Source organism: Chelonia mydas, chromosome 10, assembly GCF_015237465.2.
Source record: "Chelonia mydas isolate rCheMyd1 chromosome 10, rCheMyd1.pri.v2, whole genome shotgun sequence".
Classification (NCBI taxonomy): Eukaryota; Metazoa; Chordata; order Testudines; family Cheloniidae; genus Chelonia; species Chelonia mydas.
Window position 1 is genome coordinate 50,752,468 of NC_051250.2, and position 12,259 is coordinate 50,764,726.

Sequence of the window (12,259 nt, forward strand, 5' to 3'; positions counted from 1 at the left end):
TGCTTCTCCTACCCACAACTTTCTAAACTTTCAAAATTCTCCAATAGATTAAATTCCCTAGCTGACATTGATGACAATAACAACACATTAAATTCTTTGTCCCTGAACCTGCAAGCAACAAACAACCTGTTTCACACTGGCACAGGAGTCCATTCAGTCCAATCAGCTTGTGGGATACAGGTCATGAATTCTGTTTTGTATGTAATATTTGCATAATTAGAGGATGTTGGTTAGCCAATGATAATCTCTACAAATAAACTGAAGTTCTTGAAAAATCTATACATTTTAGATTTTATTTTTGTTTGACTAAAAACATTTGGATACATTTAATTTTTTCACTTGATTGCCTTTCTCTTAGAACTTGATTTCTGCTGCGACTGGTGTAAATTTGACTACAGTTGATGATCCAATTCAAAGAAAATTTTTGCCAAGCTTTCTGCGAGGAATTGCAGAAGAAAACAAGCTTGTAACATCACCGAACTTTGTGGTAACTCAGGCACTTGTAGCATTGTTGGCAGACAAAGGGGCTAAATTGAGGCCGAACTATGATAAAGCAGAAATTGAAAAGAAAGGTATTTTTTGTATTTAAAAAAAAAGTTTGTCAATATAATTCACAGAAGTCTGCACTTTCTCATTTATATTCCCAGACAGATTTGTTAAAGTGGAGTTAAGCTTGAGAGCACATAAGAAAAATATGGTTTGTTTGTTTTTTCAAAAACCCTGCAAGAGTTTTGTAATTGTCAATAAAAATCACCATTATAAACCCAGGAAATTCATCAGATTGGAACTTGAATTTACCTTAATTTTTAAAAAATAGATTAATTTAAAAAATCCAGTTTATGGTGGAGCACCCTTTAAATGGTATGTCCTGAATTTTTAAATTATTTTAAGAGGTTTCTGCTCCCTGTTGATGTTTACAAGAGTAAAACTGTTTATATACAGGACACTGCGAAACTGCTTATACATAAATTGCTGTCAAATTCACAAAATAAATTAAAGATTAGATGTTTTTTCACTATTGATTTCAAAGAGAGTAATCTTAGGTGTTACTTAACTATAGTAGATGCAAAATTTTCAGGCAGAAATGTGATTATCAAGTTGCTGGTTGTTCCTTGGAAAGAAACCCAAATATTTGAAAGTATGAAAATCCATAGTTTAGGCATTCAGTTCTAACTCTGCCCCTATAGTTAGGCAGTGAAGTGGGGGGGGGGGGGGGAAGCCCTTTGGAGATTTTATTCATGTCAAAACTTCATGTCTGTAGGGACCACAGAAAGTAAAATGCTTCACTCTTAATCACAGTGATTGCTCCAGCTCTAGCCTTTTTTATGGGCATACATAGTCCACAGTAAAAGATATACTTTACTAATTCCTGATTAGACAGATAGCATACCTAAAGCAATCATTACCCACTCTTCATTACTATTCCACATGCCACCAATCACAGAAGTGTCATTAGGCACAGAACTAAGGATCTAACCCTCCTAAACATAGATGCATAAAATTATGGCACTTACATGAAAGAACAAAAGTTAATGTGGTGGTTAGCATCATACCTGAATAATCATCAGAGACATTTATTTACCAATTAGTTATAAAACCAATGGTGTATGGTTCATATTCTTATGGAGTCTCATTGACTGCCAGTGAGGCTCCACGTGGGTGCAGACGTTTATGCTAATAGATCCCAATGCAGGACTGGGGCCTTAAAAAGCTTGGTGTTTTAGGATGAAATCCTGGCCCAATTATGTCAATTGGAGTTCCCCATTGACTCTAATGAGGACAGTATTTTGCCATCAATCTAAAGGGCTTCTGAAGGGTTTTGTGGAAAAAAGATTAGAGGTTGGCTGGTTTTCAGTCTGTATCAGAACAGTTTTTCCAAATTTAAGATGGCTCTGTGGTATTTTTAGTAAAGAAAAAAAACATCTTTTTGCAGAAATTTTGTTCTTTCTAGCAATTGTGTGTAATATTTTATTGGCTTGTTTAATACTATCAATATTCATTTGGGCATCATCTTATTGTTTTGTTTAAGCAGGTTTAATTGCCCATTTGTATGCCCATCCTCCCTGTGATCCTTCTGCTGTAGGCCCTCTGGAGCTGGCTAATGCATTAGCAGCTTGCTGCCTTTCCTCAAGGTTGTCTTCACAACATAGGCAGTGGGCTGCACAGCAGCTTGTGCGAACTCTTGCAGCACATGACCGAGACAACCAAATTAGTCCTCAGACCCTTGCTGATATGGGTGGAGATCTACGAAAATGCTCCTTCATAAAACTGGAGGCTCATCAGAACAGGGTAAGTATTGTTCCTCCCAAAATAGATTTTTTTAATGTATAATTTGTTCTTTTATTGACCTTTTTCTTTAGAACACAGAAAAAATGCAAGTAATTAAATAACCATATAAGCAAAGCAACAGACTGCTGGTATTTTATAGAAAAAGTATTTTCCTACAAAAGATAAATAAAATTTTGTAGTGATAAATACTGATTGGGACAACATCTTATGCCATAAAACATTTAACCTGTTGCTGCTGTGCAGCTTACTTTTATCAAAGATTTTGGCCTTCTGCTACTAATTCTGTTGTTGTAGCTACAAATCTTTTAAAATTAAGATTTAACATTGCTTAATCCCTCTTTTTACAAAAGAAATGAGTGGGAGGAGGATCACAGTAAGTTATATCCCCAAAAATGACAAATTAAATGAGCTGGGAGTGGGGTGGGGAATGAGGGTAACTACATTTCAAATTCCTTATTCTAGTGTCAGCTTCAATAATTAAGGCACTGATCTGGCAAAAATGGCTTTGCATGAGCAGCATCTTGTTGACATCACTATCTGCCAACATAGAGGCAGTTGCAGAAATGAGACCTTTTGCATCTGTCGGATTCATTAAACTGATTTAAAAAAATAAACACACAAAGTCAACTGAATTATTACAAGTCTTTTCTTATACATTTGTTTTAAAAGTACACATGTATTAATTTGTTTTGCCATAATAGATAATCTGTCTCGTTTACTATTCTGTTTGACAGTGGCCTATGGAAGATGATTCATGTGCAGTACCCCTAATAATGCTCCTAACTATGCAATACTGTACGATGAAAGGAAATTTCTTCTTGGGCACTGTTGGATTCTGTTTAGTATAATTGATTTAAATAATACAGCTAATGCTTTGTCCAAATCAGGCAAACTTAATGAGTTGCATGAGATGAATATGTCTACCCTTAAATTTTAAACTCTGGTTTTACACTTGTTAATTTAATTTCTGCAGGTGATGACATGTGTTTGGTGCAATAAAAAGGGACTTTTGGCAACTAGTGGGAATGATGGGACTATAAGAGTGTGGAATGTAACAAAGAAGCAATATTCATTGCAGCAAACATGTGTATTCAACAAATTGTAAGTTGTTTATTTATGGAAGTCAGTTATTAATTGATCCACAATGGCAATCATGTGGGGATTCCCATGGGCACAGGAAACTGCCTGAGCGTAGGATGCTCTTATTCTTCTTCGGGATGTTTACTGTATTTAAAATAACAAAAATGATTAAAAGTAAATGATTTAAAACTGAAAAGAGAACCTAAAATTGAAGGTGGAGGTAGTAATCCAGGTAAGGGGATTAAATTTTTTTTTTCTTGACCTGAAAATGTTTTTTATGTATTATTTTATAATAAATTTACCAAAGAACAAAGATCAGTGAGCAAAATATAAGCTTAAAGAGGGACTTCATACTGAGGGTAGCTTACAAATATATTGACTTAAATGTACTTTTGAATGAATTTAATTGTTTTCCAACTGCTGTGTGACCTTGAGCAAGTCCCTGGACTTCTTAAATGCTTATTCTTCCTTATCTGTAAAGTTGGGGTATATCAAATTATATTTGCCTGCTTCATAGGGATGTTAAGAAGCCTAATGAAGGGCCTGATTCCCATTCACTCAGTGGGAGTCTTTCCTTTGATTTCAAAGTGCATTAGATATGGCCCAAAAATATGTTTATACTGTACTAAGTATTAAGGTAATTTTGGGGTTAATTGTGGGAATAGAATTCAGGACACATGGGCTTGCATTCCACTGCTTATTTCTCTAGGCCATTTGGCCTTGCAGGAAGTGGTACTCCCTTCTCCTTATGGCATTTACGTATTTTAGGTACCTGTATGTGCTGATTGCAAGTTTCTTGAAGTATGTATTTGTTTTGGGCTTTAGCAGACTTGCATTAGAGCTGTCTCCTGAGGAGTTTTTTACACACACACACACACGCTTTTGTGCAGTTCAGAAATTTCATCTCTCTAGCATGGACTTCTTAAGCTCTGTAAAAGATGGCTTGCAGAATTAAGAATTTTGCAGAGCTCATAATACACACACAAACTGTTTTTCAAAAACTAAATAATTCACCAAGCAACTCTCCAAAACTGGTAAATGAAACCAGTTCCAGACAAAGCCGATTAAAACAAACTGGATGTTTCTTGGCCAAGCTTTTTTGGCATTGTGATGAGCCAAAAAAAATGAAGTGTCTACAATTGCCAATTCCAGCCAAGGAGTGATTAATAGAAGTTAGTGGGGAGGGTCAGTGATGGTTTAAGCCATCATTTCACTGTCTTATCTTGGTGTCGTTGTGCTACTGAGCTGTTCCTTCAGCATAAATTAGAACAGCCTGAGTAGTACTGCAATTTACACTGGCTGTCAGTGGCCCCAACAAGCTGATATGATATCTGAGGGGTGGGGATACCATGATTGCACGCCCTGCACTTGTCACAGAGAATTGGAGGTCATAAGAGCTGCTATAGCAGCTCTGCACTCTAAAGAATCCTGTTAAGCTAAGGTGATCATAGAATCATAGGACTAGAAGAGACCTTGAGAGTTAATCTAGTCCAGTCCCCTGCACTCATGGCAGGACTAAGTATTATCTAGACCATCCCTGACAGGTGTTTGGAGATTTTTAAGAGCAGGGTAAACAATGATGAGGATTCCACAACCTCCCTGGGCAATTTATTCCATTGCTTAACTACCCTGACAGGAAGTTTTTCCTAATGTCCAACCTAAATTGCCATTGCTGCAATTTAAGCCCATTGCTTCTTGTCCTGTCCTCATAGGTTAAGGAGAACAATTTTCCTTCCTTCTCCTTTTAAGAACCTTTTATGTACTTGAAAACTGTTACGTTTCCTCTGTCTTCTCTTCTCCATACTAAATAAACCCAATTTTTTCAGTCTTCTCTCATAGGTCATGTTTTCTAGACCTTTAATCAGTGATCCTACTGTGGTTGGCTAAACTGGCTTTAAAATAGCTTTACTCTAGTTGAGCCGTGCGAAGCTGCCCCAGTGTGGGGTAGAATTGGGGCCAGAAATCGAGGAGAGAGTACCTCTTCTGACTTTTTTTGTTCTTAGACCTCTTAACTTCCCTGTTCGGTTTTCCTGAGACTTCCCGGAAAACTCTACTTTGGCGTAAGATAAAGTTTGTGATGTTTCAGGCAGGCTGGTTTAGTTTGACAATGTCAGAGGTAGTCAGAATTAGGACTATTATAGAAAGCTAGCTGCAACATTTAACTACAGAGAGAGTCTGTCTAATAACTTTACCAGGGGATGAAGTGGAATGAAAAATTGAGGGGAAAAAATGCTTTGGTTCTATATCTGCAGTAACAGCAAGGGGAGTACAGAAAATGACTCAGATCTTTAATAGATTAAACTTTTTCTCATTTTTTCCAGTTGGAAATGCCTACTTTAAGTGCACTGTTTTATTTTATTGTAGAGAAGGTGATTCAGAAGAAAGTCTGGGGTCACCCAGTGACCCTAGCTTGTCTCTCATCTGCTGGAGCATCAGTGGCAAGTATCTGGCTGGAGCTTTGGAAAAAACGGTGAACATATGGCAAGTCAATGGTATGATGCACGTGGGTTTTTTTGTTTTTGTTTTTTTAATAGTTTAACCTGTGTCTATGACAGCTATTTAAAAACTCCTGAGAAATGGCTCTTTTGTATTGGTAGGTGTTTTTGCAGATTTAATTGCCAATTAATATGCCTACTGTCCTTCATTAGGTGCTCTGAACCCAGCTAATTCACTAGCACCTTAATGCCTTTTTTTCAACATTTGTTACAACATAGGCATTGGAAACTCAGTAGTTAACATGAATCCTTCTAGCCTATCATTGAACCAGAAAAGAGTCATTGAAATTTGTGCTGGGCTTTAGACTTGCCTACTACAGTAGCAGTCATTGCTTATAAATACTATTCTTTTTATAGGGTGTAAAATATATTTGACATTTAAACAAGGTATCTCTAAAAGTTCGTATAAATAGTTCTTTAGAAAGCAGTTCAAAAAGGTTCCAACATTTTCCTTCCATAGGTGCACCAGAATGCTCAAAATGGTACGTTCGAGACTAACTCTGAAAGGAGAAGAGCATTAATCCTTTAGACAGCTGTAGGATCTCTATCTAACTCCTTATGTTTGCAAAAATCACTAGTTACAGTTTTTGACAATCTTGGATGTTTCCACAGAGAACTGTTCCTATGTGCTTGACACACGCTTGGTTCAGTGTATTGTTTCATTTATATGGTTACTGGCACTTCATCATTGTCTGAATGCTGCAGTCTTTCATAAAATTTCACTTCCTTCTTCTGTGAATTACTTTTTCTGGAGTAATTTGTTTGAAGATTAGTTCTATATGTGGTGCTGTTAGAGACATTATATTGATTTTTTTTTTCATGGCAAGTTAGTAACCAGTTACTTTGTAATCACATACCATATGTCAGCTTAAAGGATTTTAAGGATCATCAGTAGTATATGTCCCAGTTGTATACATAGTTTTTCAGCGTTGTCCTCTGAAAGGTACTCTTTGGTCTTTTAATGTGAAGTAAAATGAAGTACTATAGTAACAGATTTTTGTGGGTTTTAGGAGGAAAAGGATTATTAGACCTTCAGCCACACTGGGTATCTGCTCTAGCTTGGCCAGAAGAAGGGCCAACTGCAACATGGACAGGAGACGCTCCAGAAGTATTATTAGTAGGTCGTATGGATGGATCTCTTGGTCTTATTGAAGTTATAGATGTTTCAACCATGCATCGATTAGAACTGGAGCATTGCTACAGAAAGGATGGTAGGTGACTGTGCTGATATTTCTAAAGAAAACTTGTAAGTTACATACTTAAAATTTTTTGCCATCTGTATTGAAAATGCGGAGTGTACTTCAGTTTTATGAAGAACTGTCCACACAGATTCCAGTTCTAGTACACCTGTGCCCCATAAACACAAGATTGGATTCTTTTTGGCCAACAGTGTCTGTTAGAGCTGTGTCTGCACCCTGGATTCTCTTGCCTCATCCCCAGCTCCCCATCCCACAGGCATAAAAAGTGTAGCAGGCTCAGCTTTCCCTCGGTTTCTTCTTATTGTCCGCGGCATCAAGTTGGTACCCCTTTAGTGTCCACTTTGGTCAGGCAATACCAACCAAAGATTTTCTAAATAGGTATCTAATTATATTAAATACAACACCCATAGAGATTAGAGCCCATTCCACCTGGTCTCAGAACGGTGTATGCCATACTATCTTGTGTATGATGTTGGACAGTACTTCATAATGCACTACCTTACCATGAGGGAAGAGACTTCTTCCTGACCTCAGCTGGTGACCAGTTAATGCCCTAAAGCATGATGCTTGATGTTACTGATGTACATGGAGCAGGGATTCCTGATTTCTGTTCCGAACTCTGACACTGACTCTGTGTGATGTCTGGCAAGTCACTTAACCTCTGCATGCCTCAGTTTATCTCTGTTAAATGGGGATTTTAATACACATCACACAGGAAATTGTGTGGCTTAATCAATTAACATATAAAGTGCTAGAATATCCGTTCATATAGGGTGCAGCATTAAAGTCCAAAATCTAACGTTGCCCAGCATCCCTGTCAGAAATGTGCAGGGCAACTACACGGGGATTAGTCCACCTTTCATCCAGCATTATTCGTCAGTTGAGGCCTCAAGATCTGATGCCCTCTTGGGCAGTGATATTCTGCAGTCATTATTTAAATAGGACTCCTAACATCCACCTTCTGATGTGGTCAGAGCTTGCAAGTCATTAGAAGTGAAATCCATGTGGACAATCATTCAGAGAAAAAACAGCAACTGTCATTTTTCAAGATGTGCTGTCCACGTATATTCTATGCCTCACGCTCCTTCCCTGCTACTCTGGAGTCTAAGGCCATCTGGACCCCATATTGGCAAAGGAACTGAGGGACAGTTGGCCCATTCTGTTCTTTATGCCCTCGAGTGGGAGGGCATGAGGGCATCCAGAGTGCAGGCACAGCACCAGTGCACACTACTGGTCAAAAGAATATCATCTTGTGTGCATGGGATGCATGCATACTAGAAGTGGAACCTATGTGGACTACACATCTTGAAGATCTACAGTTGCTGTAGAATAGGTAACCATTTTCATTCTTTTAATGCCTAAACTTCCAACAGGGATTTTATTACAACTACAAATGGTGCTTCTTCAAAGGGGCATTTAAAAAAACAATGCAGTTGTAATTGTTAAATTGCTATGCGAGCAATGTAGGATTCAAGACTCCCTTGCCTAACCGTTACAGGTTGGATGTGTGAAGAAAGATATATGTATCCTCTCTGATCTTATCTACATTAGCGATTTTTTTTGTGGGGGGGAGGAACAATCTTACTGTAACTGGTGCACCTCCATTTGTGACTGTGAAATCATAAGAGACTTCCAAAAAGGAAACACAGACTTTGTGAAAAAAGCATAGAAGTAATCAGGGCTAGAACAGGAAAGCTATTTGCCTCCCTCTTTAAGATAGACTGTTAGCAAATGCATGAATTAAAAAAAAAAAAAAAAAAAAGAGGAGGCAAAATCATATGAAGAGTGCCTTGAATAAAAGGCATGCAGTGGAAAGTTCATGGTTTCTAGCCGTAAGTACTGTGGCATGATTTGTGACTGAAATTCTTTGGTCATTAACTTATTCAAAGTAGAAAAGGACTGTCTATTTTGAATCCCACTTAAAATGTAGAAGAAGGAAAAAAAGAAGTGGCAATACTATATTAAATAAACCTTGAAGAGTAGCTGGGTAAATATGTAGGTTATGCTCATCCTATTGAAATGTATATTTAGAATTGCATTTATCTCTAAACTACTACAAAAAGCTTTTACGGTACTGTCTCCTATAAAATAGGTCTGTTGATAGAAATGTATAACTACAGTGGTACTTAGATATTTAAGGTGATAGGCATAGAATAGAAAACATAAAGTAAACAGCTATATTAACATTCATTAAGCGGTAATTTTGTCATGTCATTTTTGTTTTCTGAAAGTAATTACGATACAAAAACTTCTTCGAGTGCTTGCTCCTGTCGATTCCATTCTAGGTGTGTGCACGCCCACGTGCGCGATTGTCAAAGATTTTTGCCTTAGCGGTATCCATAGGGTCGGCTTTGGCTCCCCATGGAGTTCCATGCTCATGTGTCGGTATATCAGGCACCACTGGCCTTACGTCCTCTCAGTTCCTTCTTACTGCTCGTGGTGGTGAGAGCGCTTTTCCTCGCATAGCAAAGTCTAGCTGTTTCGTACATTCTGACTTTGAGCCTTAGGGCCTTGTAAATAGTTTGTTTACAGTAGTTAGTGTTAAGTGTAGTTAGAAGTTAGAGTCCCATCAGGGACTTCGCCCAAAGTGGGGCATGCCCCAGTCTCCCGAGTTTAAGCCCTACTCGGACTGCAACAGGCCTATGCCTGTTATTGACCAACAGAGCAGCTGCCTCAAGGGCTTGGGGGAATCACATGTGAAGGACAAGTGTTGTATCTGTAAAAACTTTTGACCCAGGACCCAGAAAGAGTGCGATATCTGTTTGAGGGCTCTCCTCAGGGAGGCTGTTCTCCCGACTGGCTTCCAAGACATCCCGGCTGGACTCTACCCCTGATACCTTGGCCTCTGTGCATAGTGCACGCCCGGCACCAGGCTTTGCCCAGCACCGCTCTCCATCGCCAGTGCCCAAAAAGAAGACCCAGAAATATGGCTCCCCAGCATTGGGCAGAAAAGGACATGGGCGATCAGGCAAAGGACCCAGTTCGGGCTGCTCATCCACACTGGAGCCACATGGATATGCCTCCCTGTTCGGGCTCTTAGCCCCCCGCAAAGGATCCACCACTGACTCCCGGGAGCGGTAGGGGACCCAGACTTGTGGCGGGCCCAGCCAGTATGAAATGCAGGGCCACTGGTTGCGGGATGATCTGGCCCTGTATATCAATGTCGGGGAGCTCAGAGCGGATCGCCTGACCTGCCAGGCTTTCTTGCCCCACCTGAAGGGCAAGGTGGTGCAGGTCTTGACATACAATACTGCTGCAATGTATTACATCAACAGGCAGGGCGGAGCCAGGTTGTTGGCCCTTTGCCAAGAACTTCTCCACCTTTTGGACTTTTGTGTGTGGCATGCTGTTCATCTGGTAGCCACACACCTGCCCGGGACCAGGAACGTATTAGCAGATCACCTCAGCAGGACCTTCTCATCTGGCCACACGGGTTGCTCCATCTAGAGCAGGGGTTGGCTTTTAGAAGTGGTGTGCCGAGTCTTCATTTATTCACTTTAATTTAAGGTTTTGCATGCCAATAATACATTTTAACATCTTTTAGAGGGTCTCTCTCTGTAAGTCTATATATTATGTAACTAAACTATTGTCGTATGTAAACAAGGTTTTCAAAATGCTTAAGAAGCGTCATTTAAAATGAAATTAAAACGCCGCCGGCCCGCTCAGCCCATTTCCAGCCTGGGGTTCCGTTCACCTAGGCCGGCAGCGGGTTGAGCTGGGCCTGCGGCCAGGACCCCGTCTGGCAAGGGGCAGGCAGCCAGAACCCCAGACTGGCAGTGGGCTGAGCGAGGCCGTCGGCTGGGACTCCAGACCGGCAGTGGGCTGAGCAGCTCAGCCCACTACCACTCAGCCCGCTGTCGGTCTGGGGTTCTGTCCGCCGGCTCCTGCCAGCCAGGGTCCTGGCTGCCGGCCCCGCTCAGCCTGCTGCCGGTCTGGGATCCCGGCCCTGCCCACATAGAGTGGGTACCTACCTTCTCTCTGGTTCTAGCCATTCTCTTCCTCTCTCTGCACTGAGATGAGGGTGGGAGTGTGCTGACAACAGGACTGGGGGTGAAGGAGCTGGCTGGGGTGCAGGGTCTGGCCAAGAGCTAGAATGAGGGAGTGGGCTCAGGGTTGGGGCAGGAGGTTTGGGTGTGGAGCGCTTACCTGGGCAGCTCCCATTTGGTGCGAGGGGTGAAGGTGGGAATGCGGGGGGGGGTGCAGGAGCTCCCGTTTGGTGCTCAGGTTGGGAGTGGGGATGTGGGGGGTGCAAGAGTCAGGGCATAGGGTGTGGGGGGGGTGTGAGGAGGGTGCAGGAGTCGGGGCAGAAGGCTGGGGGGGCTCGGTATGTGTGGGGGGTGCCGGAGTCAGGGCTGGGGTTGTGCAGGGGTCAGGGCACAGGGCTGCAGGGGTCAGGGCAGGGGGCTGAGTGTGTGTGAGGAGGGGTCAGGGCAGAGGGCTGGGGGTGTGGGCTGGAGTCGTGGGGGTTCTCCCATCCCCCTGCCCTGAGCGGCTCACAGCAGGGAGCTGGAGGGGATATGCCCTGATTCCACCCCCCTTCCCCAAGGTCCCCGGAGCAGAGAGAGGCGCTGTGGCTCCTCTTTTAGCCCTCCCACTCCGTAGCAAGGGCCATCAGCTCATCGGCTGCAGGGAGGAAGAGGAGGAGGGGCAGGAAGCGTGGGGGGAGGGGGAAGCTTGCATGCCCTGCACAGAGAGCGCGGGGGGGTGGAAAAGAGCGGGCCAGACAAGGCAGGATTTTTAGTGGCATGCGGCTGTCTGCCTGGGTCCGGCAGGCAGCAGCGTGCCATTAAAAATTGGCTCACGTGCCATAGGTTGCCAACCCCTGATCTAGAGGCAGTCAGTACAATCTTCCAGAGATGGGGAATTCCCCCGGTGGACCTGTTTGTGTCCAGGCAGAACAGGAAATGCCATGTGTTCTGTTTGTTCCAGGGGATGGACCGGGGCTCCATGTCAATGTGTTTCTCCTCCCGTGGTTGGGGGCCCTAATGTATGCCTTCCCACCAGTGCCATTGATTCACAGAGTCCTCGTGAAGCTCAAACAGGACAGGATGAAGATTATCCTAATACCCCCTGCATGACCTCGCCAGTACTGGTTCAGCACGCTGCTGGACCTTTCAGTAGCCGCGTCGCTGCAGCTACCCCTCTGGCTGGATCTGCTGTCCCAGAACAATGGCCGTCTTCTGCACCCAAACCTGT

The 12,259-nt window shown here is 42.2% G+C and overlaps 1 protein-coding gene across 13 annotated transcripts in view; it reads left to right on the forward strand.

Annotated features, from left to right (window-relative positions):
- HERC1 (HECT and RLD domain containing E3 ubiquitin protein ligase family member 1) overlaps positions 1-12,259 on the forward strand; it is a 213,958-nt gene that overhangs the window by 161,459 nt on the left and 40,240 nt on the right. For 9 of the 13 annotated variants that reach the window (XM_037911292.2, XM_037911297.2, XM_037911295.2 and 6 more), the window contains exons 50-54: positions 359-572; positions 2,030-2,289; positions 3,263-3,390; positions 5,734-5,861; positions 6,875-7,075. In XM_037911292.2, coding sequence (XP_037767220.1) covers positions 359-572; positions 2,030-2,289; positions 3,263-3,390; positions 5,734-5,861; positions 6,875-7,075 — 931 coding nt within the window. The remainder of the gene's footprint in view (positions 1-358; positions 573-2,029; positions 2,290-3,262; positions 3,391-5,733; positions 5,862-6,874; positions 7,076-12,259) is intronic. The other 4 variants (XM_037911298.2, XM_043524726.1, XM_043524727.1 and 1 more) reach the window with 2 other exon arrangements.